Here is a 26,353-nt window from a genome sequence, read left to right as displayed (position 1 = left end):
ATATATTTCTTGGCTACTGACTAGCGCCCCTTGATCAAAGATATTGACAAAATGGGGAACTGCCAACATAGGGCTTGATAGCTCAGTTGGTAGAGCACCGGAACGGCAATCCGGAGTTGCAGGTTCAAACCCTGCTCCAGTCAATTTCTACGTTCAACTTTTAAAAAAAGTACCTTTTGGAGTTTTGTTCTTCTGGATAAGAACAAGTAAATCTTGTGTTGATTTGTTGTTACCAAATGAAAATCCTGAAACCATTTTTAACTAAGGTTAAAATCTTCATTTTCTGGCAATGGGTACCTAGGCTAGTAGATTCGAGCATTGTTTCAAACACTACAGTTGATGCTCTTTTTCTTTCAATTCAGAGCCCCCCCCCCCAAAAAAAATGCCACCATTCATGAGGTCAAATACAAAGCATGTTTATAATTAAACGTTTATCTTAAGTTTGTAACATGCACTGCCCAAAATGTAGCCAAATAACTGTGGAGCAGTATTCCCAAGAAATGTTCATGTATTGACAAACTGCCTTGACGATGCTCCGTAGGGAAAGAGTGTTGCATCCTGATGTCAGTCATTGCAAAAATGTTGAAAAGACATGAATCTGGGACTGAGAAACATTTATCAATTTTGTTACAAAATACTTTGAAAATGCACTCGACAATGTCGACTCTCCATAGACTTTGTACACAGCCAAGGAAATGGTGTCTGGATTACTACATACTTTCCCTACCAGTACGTAGCAATCAACAATCACGACAATATGATGTAAGGGAGCTCGTTGGAGAGGTATTGAATCTTACACCTCATTTCCTTTTCAATTTCCTTTTGTCTTAATACACTACCTCTGTTTATGTGGAAGAAGACATGTGTTTCATTGTACTCAGATAAATAAAATTGATTATGCCAAGATGCTTCTGTTTAGTGAGGGGGGAAGTCTACTGAAAGGGAGGAGTCATCATGAGGCATTTAATTAGACACCTCATTGCCGTTTTCATTTCCGTAAATTCTGTAGTATGTGATAACGTTGTCAGAATGTGTTGATACATTAGACATGTTTTATGTGCACCTTATGTAATTTTGGAATGACTGATTAAGGCCAAGTTAAAAAACAAACCGTTTCTCGTCCACACCTGTTTCTTTTTTCTTGCCTGCCTCGGATTTTTTTAGCATACAGTTGCAATCTTTTTTCGTCTTTTTAATTGTTTCCAGCAAAATTTTAGCTTTGTATGCAAGTTCAAAATTTGGAAGAAGCCATTCGCCATCTTGGTAAATCTACCATCTTAGGAGAAAAAGGGGGGCTGCCTCCTTCTTTTTGCAAAAAGCTCAGATGAGAAACTATTTTTTTTTACTTGGCCTAACCATTGCACATTGTGCAATAGAAAGATTAATATTGTGATGCTAAGTAAAATGCTTGAATGAGTAGAATAACAAAGAGAGTATTTTTGAATGAAAATTAAGTTATAAAAGATGAAAACTGTTACTGCTGTAGTAATTCCATTCTTTTAATTTACCTCAGGAATGTGACCAGACATTGAAACATTCACAGAATTATATCATTAATATCATATACATAAGTAGTGTGCTGTCAAGGTGAAGATTAAAATTCTTGTGAAATTTATGAATTATATTCCATGATGCTTCCAAAGAATAATGTCAACCAATAATTCTGTTAATTAAAACGAAACTACCAAAATTATAATAATGTCTGTTGAGTCATTTTTTTAAATTATCTTTAACAGCCGCAATAATTCTATTTTTAATTATTAAACAAACAAAAACAGACAAACAAACAGAAACCATTAACAAATGTTATTGTTCCCAGGGTCACCTATAGTCCTCTTCGCACCTGGCTGACTGACCGACTCCCCGACTGTCGCAAGCCGGGCAGTGCTCTTGTATAGGATTACCCTGTTACACCAATGAATGGGCTAAATCAATTTTGAATCAATTGGAGATTTTTGAGACGTTGGTGGCAGCAAACACTGTTTGCTTCATATTGAGTATGCGCGCTTTAGCTTAAACATGACGTCAACAACTGAAAAGGACCGGTGTGATTGCTGCCATCAGCGTCTCTCTCCCCTCCCCCCCCCCCCCCCCCCCCCCCCCCCCTCCCCCGCCCATTCCTTCTCGCATCCTTCAGTCCCATTAGTCTTGTCTGGTCATACTTTTTCAATTTCCAGTTTTTTGTTTACTTTATGATATATATTTGCTTTGTCATTGAACTTTTGTTCATTTGTTGGCAGAGATTCCTGGAATTATAGTAAGGATGTAATGCTAGAAAATTATCAACTCAATTTGAAAATCTATCTCTCAAGATTCCCCCTGATCTGGGGGAGGGGGGGTCCCCCACCTCCATGGGCGTCGCCAGGACTTTTTCTAACGGGGGGCAAACAAATTTTCCCCAAAAAATCTTGTCTTTCTCAACAAATTCTCGATTTATCAGATAAAGAGGGGGGCAGGGGTTTTTCATTAAAATTGGCCAAAATATGAATTTCTTTTTAATGATATATCTGTCCCTAAATATCGAGTTGGAATGTGTTCCAGGGACTTTTACGAGTCTTTCCAGGAAGTTTGGAGCATTTTCATTTTTTTGGAAGAAAATTGACATAAATTGCAAGGGGTTAGCCTTACATTTTTCATAAAATTTGGCTAAAATATGAATTTCTTTTTAATAATATATATGTCCCTAAATCGAGTCGGAATGCGTTCCAGGGTCCCTTAGGAGTCCTTCCAGGAAGTTTGGAGCAATTTCATTTTTTGACCAAAATTGACAAACAAATTTCATAAAATTTGGCTAAAATATGAATTTCTTTGTAATGATATATCCGTCCCTAAATCGAGTGGGAATGTGTTCCAGGGGACCTGAGGAGTCTTTCCAGGAAGTTTGGAGCGTTTTCATTTTTTTGTCCAAAATTGACAAACATTGCAAGGCGTTAGCCTTCCATTTTTTTAAATAAAAATTGGCTAAAATTTGAATTTCTTTTTAATGATATATCTTTCCCTAAATCGAGTTGGAATGTATTTGAGGGTTCCTTAACAGTCTTTCCAGGAAGTTTGGAGCATTTTCATTTTTGGACCAAAATAGACAAAATTTGCAAGGGGTTAGCCTTACATTTTTCATAAAATTAGGCTAAAATATGAATTTCTTTATAATGATATATCTGTCCCTGAATCGAGTTGGAATTTGTTTAAGGGTGCCTTAGGAGTCTTTCCAGGAAGTTTGGAGCAATTTCATTTTTTGACCAAAATTGACAAAAATTGTAAGGGGTTAGCCTTGCAGGAGACGGCAGCGGAAGGCACGTGCTGCTGCCGAAAGCTTCTGAAGAAATGCAGGGTCATCCCCGATGTCATTGCACACTACTCGATCATGTGTTGCGCAAAACGATCGAAGAGGTGCAGGCGCGGATCTGGGGGAGGGGGTCCCCCCACCTCCATGTGCGTCGCCATGACTTTTTCTAGAGGGGGGCAATAAAAAATTTCCCCAAAAATTCTTGTATTTCTCAACAAATTCTCGATTTATCAGTTAAAGAGGGTGGCAGGGACATTTTGCACCCCCCCCCCCCCCCCCCACTCATTAAATTTACACCACTATGACTTCGCGGATGTTTTTCTCTTTTTTTTTCCTTTTTTTTTGTTCTTTTCTTTGGGGGGGGGGGGACAAGCGCCCCCCTCTTTGCACCCCTCGCGATGCCCATGCCCAGTTCTGTCCAAAAAAAAAATCATAGAATTCCGTGGGAAAAAAATGCGAAACACCCCCCCCCCCTTTCTGACACACTTAAACTGTTTACTGGTAATAATGTCCACTTTGCACAAAAAAAACGGACATCGGCAGCTTTGTTAGGGGGTATCTGCATATTCTGTGATATAGGCCTAGTGTTAATAACCGCTGTAGAATAGGTTTACTTTTTGTGTCAGAGCAGGGGAGGGGTTCAAACCCCACCCCCCAAAAAAAAACTTGCTCAGGATCCGCTCCTGCATGTTACTGACTGTAAAAAAGCAAGTCCGTAAAAGCCCCATGCAATGGATTTTTTTCCAATTCAACCCTTAATGTACATTCTTGTATTCCACTTGACTTTGTTTTTCATTTTGAATTTCCAGTTTTAAGGGTGATGGACTTTGTTATCTTGCGTTTTTCCCCCTATTTTGCGAATTACTATATTTGTTGGGAATGTTCACAATTAAAGAAACGTTATTTGAAAGATGTAAATAATGTTTATATTACAACGTACATCTTTATTTTTCCCCGGTATAATATGGCGTTTTTACGTCCAATTGGAAATTGCGCCATTAATAATGGTAGTCATATTGATCGAACGAAACTCCGTTTTAATTATAGTCAGTTATGATTCATTGATTCATGACATAGACCTCTGCTTCGTTTTCAAAACTACCGTATATCTGCCGAGCAGATGCAAATATCAAACTTAACCAAAGTATAAAAGAAAGAGGATAAATAAAAATCAAAAAGTTATGTGCTAGTCAAGCTTTCAGGGATCGGTCTGAGCCATAACAATGCCCCAGCCGATCCCTTAGTTCTCTTCCGGGGTCTCGGCGTCCCCGACCAATACACACTTCCTTCCCTATCCATCCATATAACCCCGGAGGGCCAGGCACCATGTAAAAGCAAAGAGCTAAGGGAGGAACAGGGCGGCACCCTAAGCCCTGATCCTCCGAGTGGACCACATGCCCTGAACCTGTACGAAGGCGCCAACCTGGAACTCGCGGACAGTACCAGCAGCAGTGCTTACCGGTTAAGCTAAGGTACTGTTGGTAATTTACGACGGGAAATTAAACATCTTATATAATGACTGAACGAGTGCGATTAAAACCAAAACAACACCGACGGGATTCGAACCCGTGCCCCGCGCGATGCGTGGACGACGAATCTAACCACTAGGCCATTCGGCTTTCTTAGAGTTCTTCTCAAAAATAACAGGTGGAGAAACGTGGCACATTGGTGGGTCCATCTGTTTGGGCTCCATGGACGAAAAGAAGTGGACATTTCGGGCAATAAAGAGCCCACTGTTTTCATTTCTTTGGAAAATTGTATACGGCAGCCTCGTTAGTCGTAGGCCTACGTGTGCTAAACGTACTTTTCGTTACGCAACAATGGAAACTATTATTATGCAGGCCTTTTTTGAAAAAGACATCAGGCGTGCAGGGGAGGATCCAGGAATTTTGGCGGGGGGGGGGGGAGGGTTCAGGCCCGTTAAAGATACATGTTTATATTCGATTGTTGCGGACAGGTGGACCTTATTATTATTGTAATTGTGATAGATGTAGGTATCTCGCAATGCATATTACCATCTGCATAATATCAGTAAGATAAAACAATACCTGAATTATTCTGTCACTGAGCAGGTTATCAGTGTGCGTCCGAACATGGGTGGGGGGTTGGCGGGGGGGGGGGGGTCAAACCTCTCTCAGGGGTTCTGCGCCTGACTTCTACTCTTTGTATTTGGACAGACACAGATTCTCAACTCCCCTACTACTATTTTAAAATCGTACGGACGTCTTTAAAAAGAAAAGGATTTCTTTTACGGATTTGTTTGTTAACACTGTATATCAGGCCTATATGCATATTCCGTTCGCTGTTCCCAACAGTCCTTCGTCAGCCTGTTATCAAACATTATTTTCGTAAAAAATAATATGAACTAGAAGTTCTCATCCTTAATTTCCAAAAAAAAAAACCCGACTTTTAAAATGTACACCAGGACATGCACCGCATTACACTAGGGGCGCTGTTCATGACACCGATGTGCAAAGCGCTTCGCTCGTACCCCCGCCCTGCAGCTTGGGCCTAGGACGCTGGGCCGGGAAGGGCTGGCGAGCTTCACAGAATCTTGTAAAGGACGGTGGGGATGGCATTCTGGGTAACTTATCATGGCCTATATCTAAAGACATAATTAAAGCTTCTGTAATAACATGGAATTTTTGGCGCCGGGGTGATATAAATCAAATTAGGTTTTGCCTAAAGCTTCTGTAGCTGTTTAAAAGGGTGCAGGCTAGTCCGGTTCTCCATACCCCATTGTCCTTTGGACTTCAAAAAATATATTTAGGTGCATGGGCCAGGTGCAGCAGGCCAGTAAATCGGTCCGAAATTGCTTAGACCGGCCAAATCACGATTTGCATGCCCTGAAATTCATCAGTATTTGGGCAAATTGTAGGCCATGAAGTTGAGGGTTCGTAAGCAATTAGGGGGGAAGCCGTACACAGGACAGAGAGTTTGTATTTCTGTGCAATTTGGATGAAATTGGGGCCCTAAAAGCGCTCTATTTTGCAATAGAGTGTAGGCACTGTTTTTTTCAAAATGGCGATGGACTTTAGGACTTTTTGAAGGGGTGATCATATTCGGATGGAAGTTTCTCCCAAAAGTCATCAGAATACTCCCAAAAATTGAAAAGAAAAAGGAAGATGATAAAATAAGCTGTAGTTTTGATGTGTGTCTCGAACACCTTGGAAAGTAAATTGTGAGTATTTTCCCTAACTTTCTGAAGTGGGGGCATTTATCATTGGGGTCTATGGCAGTTTATTGCAGGACCTATAGGGGCGCTGTCAAAAGCGGACACTCATGGACACACTCGGACAGTAGGCGGCGCTCTTCATCCCTGCGGTCTGACGTGCACGCTTTTTTTTCCGACAGACCGATGTCGCCGCCCTGATTTTGCTGCTATCATTCAGCGTCCCCGCCTGGCTCGCTCTTAAAATCTGTTGCAATTTGCCACCCTGCAACAGATGCAACATCAGGCGCGCGTGCAGGGGCAGGTCCAGGTATTTTGGCGGGGGGGAGGAAAGCTCATTAAAGTAATTTAATGCTTGAAAATTATCAACTCAATTGGAAAATCTATCTCTCAAGATTCCACACCCAAAAACACGTATACACCAACTTTGCAAATAAATATAAAAAAATGTACGATGAACATCCTTACTTTTTCACTCTGGTACGACATGTCAAAAAATATGTCCTATTGTTTATTCTTAATTAACCCTGTTGTTTATCAATGGAATTAAACTAAACGTTCATAACATGTCGACAAGGCACAACAAATTATTTTATGGGGCAAGTTTCATCAGCTTTGTTCAAGAGGGTAAGATTTAACGCCTCACCAAAAAAATACTCCCTTTCAGAGCCGAAACAGCACTGCAGAAGACGGCGGCGGAAGGTGCGTGCTGCGGCCGAAAGCTTCTAAAGAAATGCAGGGTCACCTCCGATGTCATTGCACACCATCTCGATCATTGTGTTGCGCAAAACGATCGAGGATGTGCAGGCGCGGATCCGGGTGGGGGGGGGGGGGTTTGGGGGTCAACCCCACCCCAGCTCTATCAAAAAAACAAAAAAAACTATTGAAATCCATGCAAAAAATTCGACCCCACCACTGCTCTGACACGGAAAAACTGTTTGCTGGTAATAATGTCCGCTTTGCACAAAAATACGGACATCGGCAGCTTTGTTAGGGGTGTATGCACATTCTGTGATATAGGCCTAGTGTTAATAATCATCGGATTTGAACAGCGCCCCCATTGAAAGTATACTGCGATCTCTTCCCCTCCCCCCCCCCCCCTTTACCACATTTGATTTTCGGAGGCCGAGTGTTATTGCACACTACTCGATCATGTGTTGCGCAATACCAACAAGGAGGTGCAGGCGCGGATCTGGGGGAGGGGGGGGGGGGGTCCCCAGCTCCATGGGCGTCGCCAGGACTTTTTCTAACGGGGGGCAAAACATTCTTGTATTTTTCAACAAATTCTCGATTTATCAGTTAAAGACGGGTCAGGGATTTTTCATAAAAATTTGCCAAAATATGAATTTCTTTTTAATGATATATCTGTCCCTAAATCGAATTGGAATGTGTTCCATGGTCTTTTACGAGTCTTTCCAGAAAGTTTGGAGCATTTTCATTTTGGGCGTCGCCAGGACTTTTTCTAACGGGGGGCAAAACATTCTTGTATTTTTCAACAAATTCTCGATTTATCAGTTAAAGACAGGGGCAGGGATTTTTCATAAAAATTTGCCAAAATATGAATTTCTTTTTAATGATATATCTGTCCCTAAATCGAATTGGAATGTGTTCCATGGTCTTTTACGAGTCTTTCCAGAAAGTTTGGAGCATTTTCATTTTGGGAAGAAGATTGACAAAAATTGCAGGAGGTTAGCTTTACATTATTCATAAAACTTGGCTAAAATATGAATTTCTTTTTAATAAAATATATGTCCCTAAATTGAGTCGAAATGCGTTCCAGGGTCCCTTAGGAGTCCTTCCTGGAAGTTTGGAGCATTTTCATTTTTTGACGAATATTGACAAAAATTGCAAGTGGTTAGCCTTACATTTTTCATAAAATTTGGCTAAAATATGAATTTCTTTTTAATGATATATCTGTCCCTAAATCGAGTGGGAATGTGTTTGAGGGTCCCTTAGTAGTCTTTCCAGGAAGTTTGGAGCAATTTCATTTTTGACCAAAATTCACAAAAAAATTAGGCTAAAATATGAATTTCTGTTTAATGATATATATGTCCTTGAATCGAGTTGGAATGTGTTCGAGGGTCCCTTAGGAGTCTTTCCAGGAAGCTTGGAGCATTTTCATTTTTTGACCAAAATTCACAAAAATTGCAAGGGGCTAGCCTTACATTTTTCATAAAATTAGGCTAAAATATGAATTTCTTTTTAATGATATATCTGTCCCTTAATTGCAATGGAATGTGTTCCAGGGGACCTTAGGAGTCTTTCCAGGAAGTTTGGAGCAATTTCATTTTTTGACGAAAATTGACAAACATTGCAAGAGGTTAGCCTTACAGTTTTCATAAAAATTGGCTAAATATGAATTTCTTTTTAATGATATATCTTTCCCTAAATCGAGTTGGAATGTGTTCCGAGGTTCCTTGGGAGTCTTTTCAGGAAGTTTGGAGCATTTTCATTTTTTGACTAAAACTGACAAAAAATGCAAGGGGTTAGCCTTACATTTTTCATAAAAATTGGCTAAAATATGAATTTCTTTTTATGATATATCTGTCCCTAGATCGAGTTGGAATGCGTTCCAGGGTCCCTTAGGAGTCATTCAAAGAAGTTTGGAGCAATATCATTTTTTGACCAAAATTGACAAAAATTGTAAGGGGTTAGCCTTGCAGGAGACGGCAGCGGAAGGCACGTGCTGCTGCCGAAAGCTTCTGAAGAAATGCAGGGTCATCCGCGATGTCATTGCACACTACTCGATCATGTGTTGCGCAAACGGTCGAAGAGGTGCAGGCGCAGATCTGGGGGAGGGGGAATCCCCCACCTCCATGGGCGTCGCCAGGACTTTTTCTAGAGGGGGCCAAAAAAAATTCCCCAAAAATTCTTGTATTTCTCAACAAATTCTCGATTTATCAGTTAAAGAGGGTGGCAGGAACATTTTGCACCCCCCCCCCCAACTCAATACATTTACACCACTATGACTTCGCGCCTCATTTTCTCTCTTTTTTTTCATTCTTTTTTTTTTTAAGGCTTTTCCGAGGCGGGGGAGGGGGGGGGGGGGGCAAGCGTCCCCCTCCTTGCCCCCTTGCGATGCCCATGCGCAGTTCTGTCCAAAAAAGAAATCATAGAATACCGTGAAAAAAAATGCGAAACACCCCCCTCCCTCTTTCTGACACGCTTAAACTGTTTACTGGTAATATTGTCCACTTTGCACAAAAATACAGACATCGGCAGCTTTGTTAGGGAGTATACTCTGTGATATAGTGTTAAGAATCGTCGGATTTGAACAGCGCCCCCATAGAAAGTATGTTACATTGCACACCAACTCGATCATGTGTTGGGCAAAACGATCGAGGAGGTGGAGGCACGGATCCAGGGGGGTGTTTGGGGGTCAACCCCACCCCAAGCTTTATAAAAAAAAAAAAACCATAGAAACACATGCAAAGATTGCGACCCCACCCCTGCTCTGACACGCAAAAACTGTTTACTGGTAATAATGTCCGCTTTGCACAAACTATGGACGGGTATGTATATTCTGTGATATTGTGTTAATAATTGTCGTTCTGAACAGCGCCCCCATTAAAAGTATGGTACGAGCACCTCAAACCCCCCCTTCACCACCTTTTGATTTTCGGAGGCCAAGAGTCCGGAGAAAAAAAGTCTACATCTCAGATTTTTGTGCCGATGAAACCACCCCCCCCCCCCTCCCACCGCGAAAATTCCTGGATCCGCCCGTGGTGGTGTTTGGCATTGGGGCGGGGGGGGGGGATGTTCAGGTCCGTCAGAATATCGTCAGCCCCGTTAAATACATAAAAACCGCTGCAGAATAGCTTAACTTTTTGTGTCAGAGCAGGGGAGGGGTTCGACCCCCCCCCCCCCCCCGAAAAAAATCTCCTCTGGATTCGCGCCTGCTTGTAACTGACAGTAAAAAGCAAATCGGTAAAAGCCCCATGTAATGATTTTTTTTTTCCAATTCAATCCTCAATGTACATTCCTGTATTTGTTTTTCATTTTGTATTTCCAGTTGTAAGTGTGATAGGCTTTGTTTTCTTGCGTTTTCTACGAAAGCCCGTTAGTGCCAACATTTTTTTGTGTAATTGGTTTTGTTTTGTTTGCTTCTTTTTTGTTTTGTTTTGGGGGGATTGTTTGGTTTTTTTTTTTACCTACCTGCCGTCAGCGGCGCCCTTCCCCTGATGAGATGCCACCCCTACAGGTGACCCCACGTACTGCACGCACAGGCAGGGTGACTACAAGCAATAATTATAACAAAATCATATAAAAGACAAATTAACCCAACAAAAATAAAAAATAAAAAAAAATCCTTAAAAAAAACCCTTTCCCCCAAAAATCCCGCAAAAAAACAAAAACCCTCTAAACAAAATCAAAAAAACAAACAAACAGAAAAACCTAACCCAAAAAAATTTCCGAAAAAAAAAAAAAAAAAAAAAATCGAAAAGTTTCTAAAAATAGACTGCGCGGCCTTTATGAAACCATGGACCAAGAAACAGCACTTCCGCTATGGCCTGAAATCGTACTTGTACATTATGGACATGAAGTACGGCAATGCCCGCGTACCAAAACTTCGTTTCAAAAAAAAAAAAAAAAAAAAAAAAGTCCCCCCCAAAAAAATGTTGGCACTAACGGGCTTTCGTAGTTATCCCCTGTTTTGCGAATTACTGTATTTGTTGGGAACATTCACAATTAAAGAAACGTTATTTGAAAATTGTAAATAATGTTTATATATTACAATGTACAACTTTATTTTTCCCCGGTATAACATGGCGTTTCTTACAACAATTGGAAATTGCGCCATTAATAATGGTAGCCATATTGAACTAACCAAACTCCGTTTTAATTATAGTCAATTATGATTAATTGATTCATGACATAGCCCTCTATTTCGTTTTCAAAACTACCGTACATCTGCGGAGCAGATGTAAATATCAAACTAAACCAAAGTATAAAAGATAGAGGATTAAAAAAAATCAAAAAGTTATGTGCTAGTCAAGCTTTCAGGGATCGGTCTGAGCCATAACAATGCCCCAGCCAATCCCTTAGTTCTCTTCCGGGGTCTCGGCATCCCCGACCAATACACACTTCCTTCCCTGTCCATCCATATAACCCCGGAGGGCCAGGCACCATGTAAAAGCAAAGAGCTAAGGGAGGAACAGGGCGGCCCCTAAGCCCTGATCCTCCGAGTGGACCAAATGCCCTGAACCTGTACGAAGGCGCCAACCTGGAACTCGCGGACAGTACCAGCCGCAGTGCTTACCGGTTAAGCTAAGGTACAGTTGGTGTTTTACGACGGGAAATTAAACATCTTATATAATGACTGAACGAGTGCGATTAAAACCAAAAAGACACCGACGGGATTCGAACCCGTGCCCCGCGCGATGTGGACGGCGAATCTGACCACTAGGCCATTCGGCTTTCTTAGAGTTCTTCTCAAAAATAACAGGCAGAGAAACGTGGCACATTGGTGGGTCCATCTGTTTGGGCTCCATGGACGAAAAGAAGTTGACATTTCGGGCAATAATGAGCCCACTGTTTTCATTTCTTTGGAAAATTGTATACGGCAGCCTCGTTAGTCGTAGGCCTACATGTGCTAAACATACTTCTTATCGTTACGCAACAAAAAGACATCAGGTGTGCAGGGGCGGATCCAGGAATTTTGGCGGGGGGGGGGGGGGGGGGCTCAGGCCCGTTAGAGATATATGTTTATATTCGATTGTTTACGTGAAGCCACGTGAGGAATGTGTTCTGCGGATTTCATACATGAAACAGTCATCGAAGCAAACAAATACAAAATAGCCGTTGTGCGAAGTCAGTAGTACTCTGCGCTTGCGCCATGCGTGCAGCTCATGAAATAGTCGTCTGATTGTGAACATTCCACATTATAAAATTGGATGGGGAAAACACGTCGTTTGCTAGTGATTGTCGACTTTTCCCCTTAATATTAAGTCGCAAAAGAGCTACTTTTGGAACCAACAGATATGCAGTTGAAACATATGAAGAATCTGCTGCCACCACAGGTAAAAGTTTTGCTTTGAATTTCGTGAAAATTTGGGATTTTCTTTCGTCAAATTCTGGTAGTCAATGACGCCGGCCGCGGTTGTCAACACACTGTACACATGTACAGGCACACGGGGAAAATTCTTGGCCACAAGTTGAACATCAAAATATGGAGAATTTGCCTAGGCCTACTCTTACTTAGTCTTAATAACTTCAAGCCAATTTTTGATTTATTGAAATAGTTTCTAATTCAGTACTGTTGCTTTCTTCTGACATGTCTGACCTTTGTCGAATTAAATTTTAAAACTTTTCAACATTATTTTGAGATAATAAAACCTGTGTTTTTGATTTTAGCAAGCATTTAAATTGTACTCATTTTGTAGGCTACTGACTGTTTTTCATTCACTTCAAAAGTCTTCCTCACTCACAATCAGTGGAAAAAAATGCACAGAAAAATGACCCTTCTTTAAAAGGTGACCTTAAGCTGAAATTGAAGTTTCGTGTGAGTATGACTATGAATTATGAGAAAGAATTTTAGATAAACAAACCCACATGATCATGATGCTGAAAGCTAGCCGTATATTGGACCAGGATGTCGTAACGTGTTTTGTGTATCCAAAAATGCATTGTTAAAACCCTAACTCCCTAGGCCTTTTGCTAGGATGTAGCCTCAATCCTGCAAAATCCTCCAATTGGCCTCATGGAAAAATAGCATATAGCCTCAATCCTGCAAAGTCCTCCGTTGTTTCTTGAATATGGTCCGTGGAGGGGTGACCACTGCCTGAATCCTGCAGAATCCTCCGGCTATGACTGTCAATAGGCAGAGGCAGTGACATCCTGGAGCAGTGCGGAGGATGTCAAGTATAACCAAGGACTAAATTTATGCACGGCTGAGCATAAACAACACAAGGTCCGGCCTAAGACCTTGACACAGTGCGTACTCCGAAATCAGCAATGCACTTTGGCCATGTAACCTCAATCCTGCAAATTCCTCCAATTTGCAAAAAGGATTTTGGAGGATTCAGGGCGTTAAGGCGAGTTGGCACATGGATTTGATTTAGGCTTATTAAAATATTAAATTGATTGGGGAGGGGGGGGGGGCTACAGCTTTTAAAAATTTTACATTGCAAAATATAAAATGCAACAAATTGTATAACCTTCCAATCCATGGCAGTCGAAAAATTGCTATTGAGCTCTCACCACAGACAAATCCTGGGTTTGATACTTGGTACTTGGTACTTGGTTGGTTCTTAATTCTCCTAAATACTCCGCAGGGGAGTTTTAACAGGAGGCCAGAAACAAAAAAAAACCTTCTCTTACAGTCTTAGCGATAAGGGTTACTGGGTTCTTTTACGTGCATTGCATTACACAGCACACGGGACCTACGGCTTTACGTCCCATCCGAAGGACGAAGCAATAATGGTCAACTGCCTTGCTTAAGGGCACAAGTGTCCAGACCCGGGCTCGAACCCACATTCTGCTGCCTCTGAAACACCAGAGCATGAGTCTGGTGCACGGTGCTCTTAACCGCTAGGCCATGACACTCTGCCAACAACATGATGGGCCTAATTAAGCTACTTTTTCCTCCATGTTTCGTATTCAGGATGGTGCGGCAAAAATCACAGCCCTTGCCTGGGCGCCCAACAACACCAAGATGGCGGTGTGCACGGTGGACCGTGTGGTACTGCTGTACGATGAACACGGGGAGAGACGCGACAAGTTTTCCACCAAACCCATCGATTCTAAGGTAGGCTTTAAATCCTAGTCTAAACATTTCGCAGGACAGCATTTTCTGTACAGAGAATATAGAAACTTGATTGTAACTGTCTACTTTTTGACACACTTTTCCCGTGCAGTACTAAGATTCATTTCGGAAAATTCCCATATCTGGCCATCACTAATTTTAAAGTATTTACTGAGGAAACACTTAGAAATTTTCAGACCAGTCTCATGTGCACAAGGTGACAAGTGATGGCCAGATATGGGAATCTTTCCTTTATCTCTTGCACAAGTCTACTTTCTTGTTTTGTTCATGCATTTTTCAACCTTATATCTTGGAACTCTAATGTGTTTGCATCTCACCTGATTTCATATGTAAACTTGTTCTCATAAACTCTAGGGAAAACAGTAACACTGAGCATATAGGCTCTGTTTGCAAACAAGAGAGGGCGCTTTTTTACCACTTTCGTGAGCCCAGTGGACGAAACATCGCATGCGCATACTGGTTTGCGTGCATAATGCACAAAGTACGCACACCTCATTTTATTCTGAATGTGCATAAAGCCATAATGTCTTCGCATGAGCGTCGGGCGTCGTCAGCAATTCCTTCGAATGTCTCTCCCAGTGGTCTCCACCAACTCTCCCTTTCTTACCATTGAGGGGGTACTTGTGCACGGAGCCCATAGTTCTTACAATTCGTCGGGTGCACCACGACGTGACGGATCATCTACTGACTTTGTGCACACGATCGTCACCGAGGAATTAATAAGCATTGTTGAAGGTCAAAACCCTATTTCTGAAAGTTAACACCAGCAGTGTGCTGCATGTTAAATCTTTTTGGTTCTTTTATTTTTTTCAGTTTGGCAAGAAAAGCTACACTGTGAAGGCGCTTGCCTTCTCACCAGACTCAACAAAGATTGCCGTGGGGCAAACGGACAACATCATTTATGTCTACAAGATTGGAGACGATTGGTTAGTTCTTGAACACTTGTACTGATCAAATGGGATTTCAAATTCTTCAAGTCAGGACGAATCAATCACTAATTCAGTCACAAGTCGAGTCACAAGCTCTTTGAAAGTTAAACTGTGATGAATGCGTTATTTTTCAATGTTCATCCTCTGTTATTTGTTTATGTCTACAAGATTGGAGATGGTCTGTTAAACCAGTTCACGTCAGGCCGTGTTAAAGCTATAGTCCATCATTTGCAGCCATCCGAAAAGTAACTGGCGTAATTACTGTTGAAAAACAAACTTGGTTGAAAGATAGTAAGGGAACTAAACTCCCTGTGAAATTATTCTTTCTGGGAAGCTGTCATTTTGAAGTAATCAACGAAAGAAGGCATTTCCAACGGTGATTCTTAAGAAGCACCGTAGGAAAATTTAAATTAGTAGTTCGTTTTGTTATTCGGCGCAGCGCGCACAAGGTTTGGAACGACGCACACGCGCGCGCGGTTGTTGTAATTCGTCGGATCAGTGCGCGACGTCGCGTAGAGCTGCAATTCAAAACAATTCAAAACATGATTCAGTAACTTTTGATTTGAAATTGAGATCTTAGAATGCTGTTTTTCTCGGAATATACAGCTGAAGCTTAGCTGAAACTTCATCAGGTTAGTTGCTCAGTATCCTTCATTAGATTTTGAACTCTTTTGTTGCTTCAAACGAACAAAATGCACAAATTACAAATGATGGACTATAGCTTTAACATGCAATGGCTGTTTTTATACACAGGCATATGACTGACGGGTTAAAACGTCAAGTGTGCCCCGACTTTTGATTTGGACAAGTGTGATATCAAGTTCATTAAATCAGGAGGATGCAATCACTAATTCAGTCACTAGTCATCCAGTCTCAAGTCATGTCGCAAGCTTTGGAAAAATTAACTGTGACAAATGCATTCCTTTGTCATTGTTCATCGTCTGTTTATTGTGACCTGACATTAGTGATTGACTTGTGATTGACAGGAAATGCAACATTAATACTAAACTGCTTCAATAAAACAGGATTTTTGTTAGTGTGGGTACTCAGAAAAATATTTTATTGTTTCAGTTCCCTCATCTGTTCAAATTGAATTTCTTTGTTTTTTTCCTTCTCAGGGATTCCAAGAAGGTGATTTGCAACAAGTTTGTCCAGCAGAGTGCGGTGACCTGCATGATATGGCCTCCCGACGGTAACATCGTCTTTGGTCTGGCCGACGGCAAAGTGCGCATCGCAAACATCAAGAACAACAAATCCTCCACGGTCTATGGAACGGATTCCTACGTCGTCTCATTGGCGCCAAAGTATGTCACAAGTCTGTTTTCAGATTGGTACTCGCTTTACTTTCGACAAGAATATTTGTTCATCTGTAAAAAAACAAGGAGGAAACGAAAAGGAAAATGAACAATTTTATTTTGTTTTGGTGCCACATGATATATAAACTGAGCACACAGTATTGTGCGTGCTCATATGAATTTTATTTTCAGTCCAAATGTTAGAACTAATTTGTTGATTTGTCGGATTTTGATGTGGAAATCAGGCTTGGAATTTGTGATACGGTAAAGGTATTGGACCCATAGCCATTACTGGCCGTAGGGGCAGTGGGATGTTAGAGGTCCACTGTGTCTTGGGCGCGGCATATGAGTGGCGGGGCCCAGTCCTCTCCTCTCGCCGTCTTACCTTCCCTGAACGAATCAGGTACCCATTTCACTGTTGGGTCGTCAGAGAGAGTTTTCCAGTTTTTGGTCTGAATGGGATTCCAACCGCCAACTTCCACTCCGTAGCTCCACGCTCTAACCACTCGGCTACGAGGCCCCTCCATGGTTTTTCAATTGAATTTTGTAATCCCCCTGCCCCTTTTGAACCTAAATGTGTTTCATTCTCTTCTTTTCACAGATTTCTTGAGGCTTGCTAGCTTATAGTGCCTTAATCACATTTTTTAAAAGAAAAATGAATTACAGGTTGAAGGAAGATTGAAAACAATGTTGTCTCCTCTTTTTATTAGTATGTCCGGCAAAGGCATCCTCTCTGGTCACGCCGACGGATCCGTCGTCCGTTTCTTCTTCGAGGACGAAGGCACCGGTGAATCGCAGGGCAAGATCTGCACCCACCCCTGCCCGCCCTACGCCCTGTGCTGGGCGGGCAGCAGCATCGTCGCGGCCGGCTGCGACAAAAAGATCACCATCTACGGCAAAGAAGGGCGCATCAGCCAACAGTTTGATCACAGTCGCGACGCGGACGAGCACGAGTTCACCGTGGCTGTCAACAGTCCAAGTGGGCAGTCTGTAGTGGTTGGCAGCTATGACAGGTGAGATATATAATATGTTGACCGCACCATTGGTCAATATAATGTATATGATCAGGATTTTACTGTTATTGTAAATTGTCCAAGTGGGCAGTCAGTAGTGGTTGGCACTAATATGACAGGTGAGATATTGACCTCACCATTGGTCAATATAATGTATATGATCATGAGTTCACTGTGGCAGTGAATAGTCCAAGTGGGCAGTCAGTAATGGTTGGCACTAATATGACAGGTAAGATATTGACCGCACGATTGGTCAATATAATGTATATGATCAGGACTTTACTGTGGCAGTGAATAGTCCAAGTGGGCAGTCAGTAGTGGTTGGCACTAATATGACAGGTGAGATATTGACCACACCATTGGTCAATATAATGTATATGATCAGGACTTTACTGTGGCAGTGAATAGTCCAAGTAGGCAGTCTATAGTTGTTGGCAATTATGACAGGTGAGATATACTGTATATGACCACTCCAACAATCAATATATTATACTGACTAAATAATATTTAATTGGAGTAACGCTCCCCCTTTTTGGCGACAGTGTTATAAACACTTTTAGTCTTCTCCTATAGCCAGCCCTTCACTTTTTTTTTATTTTTTGGTCCTGTTTGCTTGATTTTTTTTGTTGTTGTCCTCTTCTTTGTTTTCCTGTGTATTTTTAGTTGTTTTCTTTACTACTTTTTTATCTGATTGTATTCACTTTGGATTTTATGTGTACATTTGCCCGAATTAAGTATTGCTATTACATTGACTGTTGGTGGTAACTGTTCTATTGCCATGATTATAGCCTGAATGGGCAGTAGGTAGTTTGTGACTGCTATGGTATGTGATATATTCTGTATATATTGACCTCGCCAACAGTCAATAGAATGAATATCTACCCACTCTTGGTGTGGCCTATGACTTGTTTGTCATGGTAGATATTTTGGCTTGCCTGAGGACACACAGCACATGGTAAACAGCTGGATTTGAACCCCTGACCATCTAATCGCTAGTCACATAAACTCATCAGACTTCACTCCCCAAAACGTTGTTTATTCTAACGAAATGAACATAATTTTTCTTATCCTTAGGTTGAGGGTATTTAACTGGGCTCCTCGTCGAGGCATGTGGGAAGAAGCCAAGATGAAGGAGATCAAGAACCTCTACACCATCACTGCACTGGCCTGGAAGAAGGATGGCTCTCGCCTCGTGGCAGTGAGTAAAGTCTCATCACAGGTTACTCCCCGGCTGCTGCTGGTACCCATTTATGCCCCTGGGTAGGGAGAGACAAATGGGGTGAAGTGGCTTGCCCAAGGACACAACATATGGCCAGCGGCTGGATTGGATCCCCTTACCCTCTGATTACGAGTCACAAAACCTAACCACCAGGCCACACTCCCCCAACTGACTAACTTTACTAAACAAAAATTGCAAGGAACAACATTGGAACCTGCAACCTTTTGAACACTGTACCAGCACTCTGCCAATTGCACTTCACAAACTAAACTGTCTCGACTATATTTGTTGTTTCCCAAAATTGTAAGAATTGGTCTTTCATTTTGTCAAAGCCAGACGTTAACTATTTTAATCAAAGATGGAATTTTGCGTCGGGGTGATGTAAATCAAGTGAAGGGCAAAACCTAATTTGATTTATTTTAATCAACCTCCTACATACGGTTTGGTAGTTCATTTTGTAAAAAGGTACTGCAGCATTCTAGAGGTTGTAGGTTCACATCCTGGAGCAGTCAATGTCCTTGTTTAATCAAATTTCAAATAGAAAGAGGGATTTTGCCATGTCCAAAGTAGAATTTAAGAGAAGACAACTGACTGAACGACCATTGTCTAAATGCAGGTTTAATGTTATATTTATTTCTAGGGCACCCTGTGTGGGGGAGTGGAGTTGTTTGACTGCTGCCTGCGTCGCGCCATCTACAAGAACAAGTTTGAGATGACATATGTGGGCTTGTCCCAGGTCATCGTCAAAAACCTGTCTTCTGGGACTCGCGTCGTGCTGAAGTCTCACTATGGATATGAGGTAAGCATCAAGCTTGTAAGTGCCTTGTGCGTACCTATTAACCTGAGCATAATGACTGAACGTTGTATTGTCCAATGAAATGATTTATTGATTTTCGCAAAGTTGGTTGATATCAGGTGAAAAGTAACCATGAATTTACCCCATGTGCAATCCATTTATACAATGTATGTTGACAGGATGTTGGACTGAATGATCCATTGATCGTTTTGACAGATTGTCATATTTCTGATCGAGGTTCAGATGAGGTTTGGCTCCGAATGAACCTCATAATTGGTGCGTTCGAGTAGCTCACCCGGATCAACTCGGGTAAAGGCAGACGGGTTAGCCACGACAGCCGTGCTAGTCAAAATCTCAACCGCGAGCCATCACGATCCTCACGTGATATCCGTAGCAACGACCATAGCCACTGACAAAACACCCGTTTCGGAGTGTGTCTAAGCTTGAGATTTATTTCTTTTCAGTCAATTGCAAAACTCAAAAAAGTTGGGCTGGAATTATAGCTTCTAAAGTTGCAATGAACTCAATAAATAATTACCTTAAGGCTTCAAATGAAGTTGATTTTTGGGTCCACTTGAGATTTCCGCTGTTCGGCCGCCATATTTTTGTCCGTTTATTGGAATGAACAACGCATGCGTGTGACGTATATCCACAACTGACTCTGCTCCGTGAGCAGGGTCTGTGGTGGCTGACAGAGCCCCGAGAAAGAGGTCAGAGCTAATCGCACCGCATGGGGCTAACCCGAGTCGATCCGGGAAAGCTACCCGAACGCACCCTTAAAGTCCAGTGAATTGTGACTGATTGCACTTTATGGTTAATTTGGTATTGGTTTGGTTTGGAAACTTCATTAGTAACGTCGTTTGTAGTTACTCAATATTGCTCTCATTGATTGAGTGGTTATTGGACCAATTGTTTCACAGGTGGACGAGGTTCGTATTCTCGGCAAAGATCGCTACCTGGTGGCGCACACAACAGACACCTTGCTGCTGGGCGACCTGTCCAATAACAAACTCAGCGAGGTGCCCTGGCAGAACACGGGCGGCAACGAGAAATTCTTCTTTGAGAATGAATCGGTGAGATGCTGTCACTGGAGAATTCTTTCTGTGTAAATTTAGTAATTGAATATGGGAATTATTTTAAGGGGGAATTTTTAAAAAATTTAAAATTTTTCTGTTCTCACTGGATACTGAATGTAATGAGTTGAACTCTTCAGGGAATTCAATTCTGGCCTCTAGGCACCTCGTGTGAACTTTTGAGGAAATTTGGTGAAGTTGGATTCTTGGGTCAAAAACTGACTTTTTTGATGATGCCGGCTGTGCATGGAAATCGTTGAAGTTTTGGGGGCATTTTGTAAAAAATCAAAAAGTTTCCTTTTCTCACTGGATACTGAATTTGATGAGTTGAACTCTTCAACGAATTCAATTCTGGCCTCTAGGCACCTCGTGTGAACTTTTGAGGAAATTTGGTGAAGTTGGATTTTTGGGTCAAAAACTGACTTTTTCGATGATGCCGGCTATGGAAAACGTTGAAGTTTTGGGGGCATTTTGTAAAAAATCTCAAATGAAAATGTTTTTGGCCCATATTTTAATTTTTTTTTTAAATTGATTTCCACTGTGATCTAGAAATCCCCACACCCTGACACTGAGTCTTGTTGTTGGGTCTTCACAAGTCAGTCAGAAATCATTTACTCTCAAGTTGCGAACTATTCAAAAAAAAACTGAGACAACGGCATTCCTTTTGTATTACTTTTCATGCCCTGTTACTTGTGATTCGACTGTTGATTCGAATTGTGATTTGACTTGTGATAGACTTGTGATTTCCCTTATGAAGAAATTTGCAGCTCTACCACACTCACCTAAAACTGAATAAACTCCTTCATCAATTCTTGAATTTTTGTTTTGGTGTTAGGTGTGTATGATATTCAACGCCGGGGAGTTGAGTCTTGTCGAGTATGGGAGCAACGAGATCCTTGGTTGCGTGCGCACCGAGTTCATGAATCCTCATCTGATCAGGTAGAACACGTCTCACGTCGAGTAGTCAGATACGAGTAGTCCTGAGTAGTGTTAAATGTTCACAGTTGAGCACTTTGTATCCTCTGCGTCCCCTTTGCCTTAAGAGGCCCAGTTTCATGAAAAGGCTAATTTGTTAAGAAGAAATTTGTTCAGCAGAGAAAAGGTTTGCTTTTTTTAATAGAAGTCAGTCAGATACTAGTATTCCTGTGTAGGCGTCATCAGCAATTCCTTCGCATGTCTCTGCCAGTGGTCTCCCCAAACTCTTCCTTTCTTACCATTGAGGGGGTACTTGTGCACGGATCCCATTGGTTCAGCAGTTGAATTTCTCTAAGTAACATTTTTCTGCTTAGCAGATACTACAAAAACCACATTGAAATTGTTATCGTCAATACTTCTTTTTCTTTTCTCTGTGATAGCGTCCGTCTGAACGAACGCAAACAGCTCGGCGTCGAAGACAACAAGAAGATGGCCTACCTCGTCGATTTGAAGACCATCGCTATCGTGGATCTGCTCATGGGTTTCAACGTGGCCACCTTGCAGCACGACTCCAAGATCGACTGGCTGGAACTGAACGAAACCGGCAGGAAACTGCTGTTCCGTGACAAGCGACTCAGGGTAAGTTATCCCGAAACAAGTAAGAGTGAGCTTCAATTTACAGTCGGCAACTGTCGGCAGACTGTCTAAAGCCTGTCTGCCTACCAGTGGTTGAGGTACATTTCTCGTAGTGCTCGCAACCGAGTTTGACTGCAAGCTACAATGAACAACTGACCAAAAGTCATGATCCAGTTGGTCATTGCGTGCTGTGTGTTTGACAAGCACTGGTCCTTTTTAAGTCCCAACAATACTTAAGGGCAAAGAAACCAGTCTATTTGCCTCCCGTGGTATAAGAAGATTATATAAGTCATGAGTTTAACAACGTGCGTTAAACAGCGTTTTGTTAATTGGGGCGTCATTGCCGACTAAGCGTCCCCTCTTGTTCACCTACAAGTAAATTCTTTACATTTGTGTGTTCCTTCATTTTGGTTAATTTGTTTTTTATGCATATTCCACTTAACAAGGCTAAAAGACACTCAAGGTACAGGGGTACAAGAGAAATAAAACGAAGATTAGGTACTCAGGAAAACTGAAGGTAAGAATTAACATTCCTCTTGAAACAGGACAGATCATAGGTTGGAGGGAAACAAGCATGCCAGGCGAGGGATTCCTAAAAGATGCGGCACGTGGGCAAAAGCCATTGGAATATCCTATTGTTCTACATCTAGGTTTAACAACAGTACATGGATGAGAACAGACAGAACTCTTGAAACTCTTGACACTCTTGTTTTTTTTTTGTCTTTGCAGCTGCATCTCTTTGACATCGACACCCAAACCAAGACCACCATTCTCAACTATTCCAGCTACGTCCAGTGGGTGCCACAAAGCGACGTGGTCGTTGCCCAGAATCGCGGCAGTCTGTGCGTGTGGTACAACATTGACCACCCGGAACGGTGCACCATGTTCAACATCAAGGTATGGGGCTTGAATATTTAGGGGAGGGGATGATCTAGAGTAAAGGCAGTTTTCTAAAAGCTAAATGTTTTTTTTCACACCATTTTTTAAAGGCCTTTTTGTAATCAAAGATACTCACTCACGTCAGTTCTGTCCTGTCCATATCTGCATCTATGAAAAAGTCTTTGTTATATGGGTGACGTGATTTCAGAAGAACTTGAGAAAAAATGTGCCACTGACTTACTCGGAAATACTGCTCATTTGGATAAATATTTGACAGTCCACGTGAAAAAAAAAAAATAGAAAGGAATAAGACCTAAATTCTTATCCAATTTTAGTCTTAATGTGTCATTACCCCCAATCAAGATGGAGATGTTGAGCAAGAAAAAATGCTTTATAAATTTTCTCGAGGGGAAAAATCAGTAAGCAACAACAGTACATCTCATGACATTTTAGCCTGTAACCTGTCATTGCAATAAGCATAACTTTGCTCTGCTGTGCAAAATGAGTTCGTTTCTGCATTCAATAGGGGACGTTGAACAATAGAGGACAATAGGGTCCCCAATTCCCGAAGGTCCTCAATTTGGCGATTTGTATAAAACATATATGAGGTCTTCTTAAAAGAGTACAAACAAAAGAGGGACACTAGGGGGTCCCCGATAGCAGGCAAATACACACTTGTATGTCTGTGCTCTTCCATAAAATTGGCCCTGGAGTAACATTTGAATGCTTTTTTGAGGGTTAAGCTTAAAGCTATAGTCCATCATTTGTAATTTGTGCATTTTGTTCGTTTGAAGCAACAAAAGGGTTCAAAATCTAATGAAGGATACTGAACAACTAACCTGATGAAGTTTCAGCTAAGCTTCAGCTGTACATTCCGAGAAAAACAGCATTCTAAGATCTCAATTTCAAATCAAAAGTTACTGAATCATGTTTTGAATTGTTTTGAATTGCAGCTATACGCGACGTAGCGCACTGATCCGACGAATTATAACAACCGCGCGCGCGTGTGCGTCGTTCCAATACTTGTGCGCGCTGCACTGAATAACAAAACGAACTACTAATTTAAATTTTCCTACGGTGCTTCTTAAGAATCACCGTTGGAAATGCCTTCTTTCGTTGATTACTTCAAAATGACAGCTTGCCAGAAAGAATAATTTCACTGGGAGTTTAGTCCCCTTACTATCTTTCAACCAAGTATGTTTTTCAACAATAATAACGCCAGTTACTTTTCGGATGGCTGCAAATGATGGACTATAGCTTTAAGATCAGAGGAAAAACCTGACTTCAGCCTCCATCTATCACCCACAGGGAGACATTGTAGACCTTGAGAGGGCCAACGGCAAGACTGATGTCATCGTGAACGAAGGAGTGGCAACAATCTCTTACACTCTGGACGAAGGACTGATTGAGTTTGGCACAGCGATCGATGATGGCGACTTCACAAGGTGCATTGCAAGAAAACACTGCAAGACTCAGGGCTGAACATTTAAAAAACTTTGTTGACTTTGGTATTTGTTTGTACTCAGTGAGTTTTTTATAAAGCACTGTTGTAAATAACTGCATTTGTTTGTCTATTTTTATTACGATTCAACCATATCTACGAGTGCGAGCCAAACGTGCTTCTCTCATTGGCATTTCTTTTTAACATGTTAGGTACATAGGCCAAAAAAATTAAGTCTTCAGTTTCTGGTTTGGAGCTTGCCCCAAAAGTGGTGCGGCGACGTGTTTTTTTTTTCCCCTACTTTTTTTGTACAACACCATCTGCAAATAGTGCCCGACTATTCTGTGCAAAATATATGGAAGCCCAGAAAGGCCGCATAAAGCTTATACTCGATCGTAACCCTATCTAAAAACACGTTAAAATTGTGCAGCAGCAGGATTCCAGTCAAACCAGTGAGTTTGGCAGTTTTGAGACATCATCTTACATTGGCAATTTTTTTTAAAATTTTGCCGACGCGCATGGCTACGGCGACGCGCGCATACCAGAAACCGGAGGCCTTTTTTTTTGGGCCTAAGAAATGTTATCCCAGATGCACTTTGCATGTACTACCTCAAAAGCAGTCAGATTAGTACTGGGAAATAGTACCCCAAGTTTAGCTCCTAGACTCCTAACCATGCAATACTAGCATTCGCACAATCAGAATGAGGGTGGTACCATACACCTTAACAACAGACAATTTGCAATGTTAAATGTCAACTTTTTTCACTTGAAAATAAAATTTTGGCTGATTTTGACTACGTCCATCCACTTCCTGCCGGAAGGTAGTCAAACCAACCAACGGCTCAGAACCATTAATGTTGCACTATTTCTTCCTCAAAACCATCTTAGGCGGCTTCTTCCCATAGCCCCCGTGTGTTCTTTCCAGCCGTAGCTGAGTGATTCGGGCCCAGCCTCATATTTTTCTGTTTCTCTTTCCAGGGCTGTGGCTTTCCTGGAGACTCTGGAGATGACTAACGAGACGGAGGCCATGTGGAAGACGCTGAGCCGTCTCTCCCTTGAGGCTAAGCAGCTGCACATAGCCGAGCGCTGCTACGCTGCCCTCGGGGACGTGGCTAAGGCTAGGTACCTGCGCAACGTCAACAAGATGGCCGCGGAACTTGCCCAGGAAATCGTAAGTTGAAAAAATGCATCAGTTCTTATCTGTTTTCTGGTGGTGTGCTCTACGTCTCTTTACATAACAAGACCTTCGTGTTATTAAAGGGAATATACATGTATATACAACATTTGCTTTTGCTGTAAATTTCATAAATTGATGGATTTGGGGGTTATTATTTTATAGCAAATATTGTTAAAATGACTTGTTTGATGTTTTGGGCTCGTAAATGCTGGAAAAACCAAGAAAAACAATCATGTTCTTGTACTCTCGGTTCCCTGACCCCACACAACTTGAAACAGAGTAATTTATAGACGTTGGGGAATAGTAAGGTCAGGGAATCACTCTAGCTGGCTTGTACTCGTTCACAGGTGTGTAATCGATTGCAAAGAAAATACAAACTAATGATAAATTGGGAGCAGTGTTTTGAAAAAAGTCAGTTTTTTCCAACGTTGGTCTGCCGACCATGCATTGGAAATCGATACAAAAATACCACTTTTCTTGAAAATGACAGCACACCAGGTGCCATGATATTACAGGATGCTTGAGACTGTCATTCACTAACAGTGCAGTAAAGTATTTCAGTATAGTTTGATAGTTTTGTTTTTTGATGTTAGCAAATGTTGTATATTCCCTTTAATCTCCCTTGCGGAGAATTTAGGAGGATTTTCCACCAAGTACCAAGTACCGTGGAGATCATATCAGAGGTTTTCAAGCACTCGGTTGCAACTGGGGCGCGGAGCGCTAATTTCAGGCATGTGGGGCGGAGCGCAGGGTCTTG

General features: G+C 41.7%; 1 protein-coding gene across 1 annotated transcript in view; it reads left to right on the top strand.

The window, feature by feature from the left end:
- Positions 1–12,322: 12,322 nt before the first annotated feature.
- Positions 12,323–26,353, top strand: part of LOC119728985 (intraflagellar transport protein 172 homolog) — a 44,797-nt gene continuing 30,766 nt past the window's right edge. The window contains exons 1-13 of the mRNA XM_038201462.1: positions 12,323–12,478; positions 14,062–14,205; positions 15,037–15,149; positions 16,271–16,456; positions 17,158–17,460; positions 18,535–18,658; positions 19,320–19,478; positions 20,396–20,548; positions 21,384–21,487; positions 21,904–22,102; positions 22,829–22,996; positions 24,287–24,423; positions 25,398–25,590. Coding sequence (XP_038057390.1) covers positions 12,440–12,478; positions 14,062–14,205; positions 15,037–15,149; positions 16,271–16,456; positions 17,158–17,460; positions 18,535–18,658; positions 19,320–19,478; positions 20,396–20,548; positions 21,384–21,487; positions 21,904–22,102; positions 22,829–22,996; positions 24,287–24,423; positions 25,398–25,590 — 2,022 coding nt within the window. The 5' untranslated portion in view covers positions 12,323–12,439. The remainder of the gene's footprint in view (positions 12,479–14,061; positions 14,206–15,036; positions 15,150–16,270; positions 16,457–17,157; positions 17,461–18,534; positions 18,659–19,319; positions 19,479–20,395; positions 20,549–21,383; positions 21,488–21,903; positions 22,103–22,828; positions 22,997–24,286; positions 24,424–25,397; positions 25,591–26,353) is intronic.

Source organism: Patiria miniata, unplaced genomic scaffold (genome assembly GCF_015706575.1).
Source record: "Patiria miniata isolate m_02_andy unplaced genomic scaffold, ASM1570657v1 HiC_scaffold_20, whole genome shotgun sequence".
In the NCBI taxonomy this organism is placed as follows: domain Eukaryota; kingdom Metazoa; phylum Echinodermata; class Asteroidea; order Valvatida; family Asterinidae; genus Patiria; species Patiria miniata.
The sequence above is the reverse complement of the archived record's forward strand: the minus strand, read 5'-3'. Positions and strand labels throughout refer to the sequence as shown.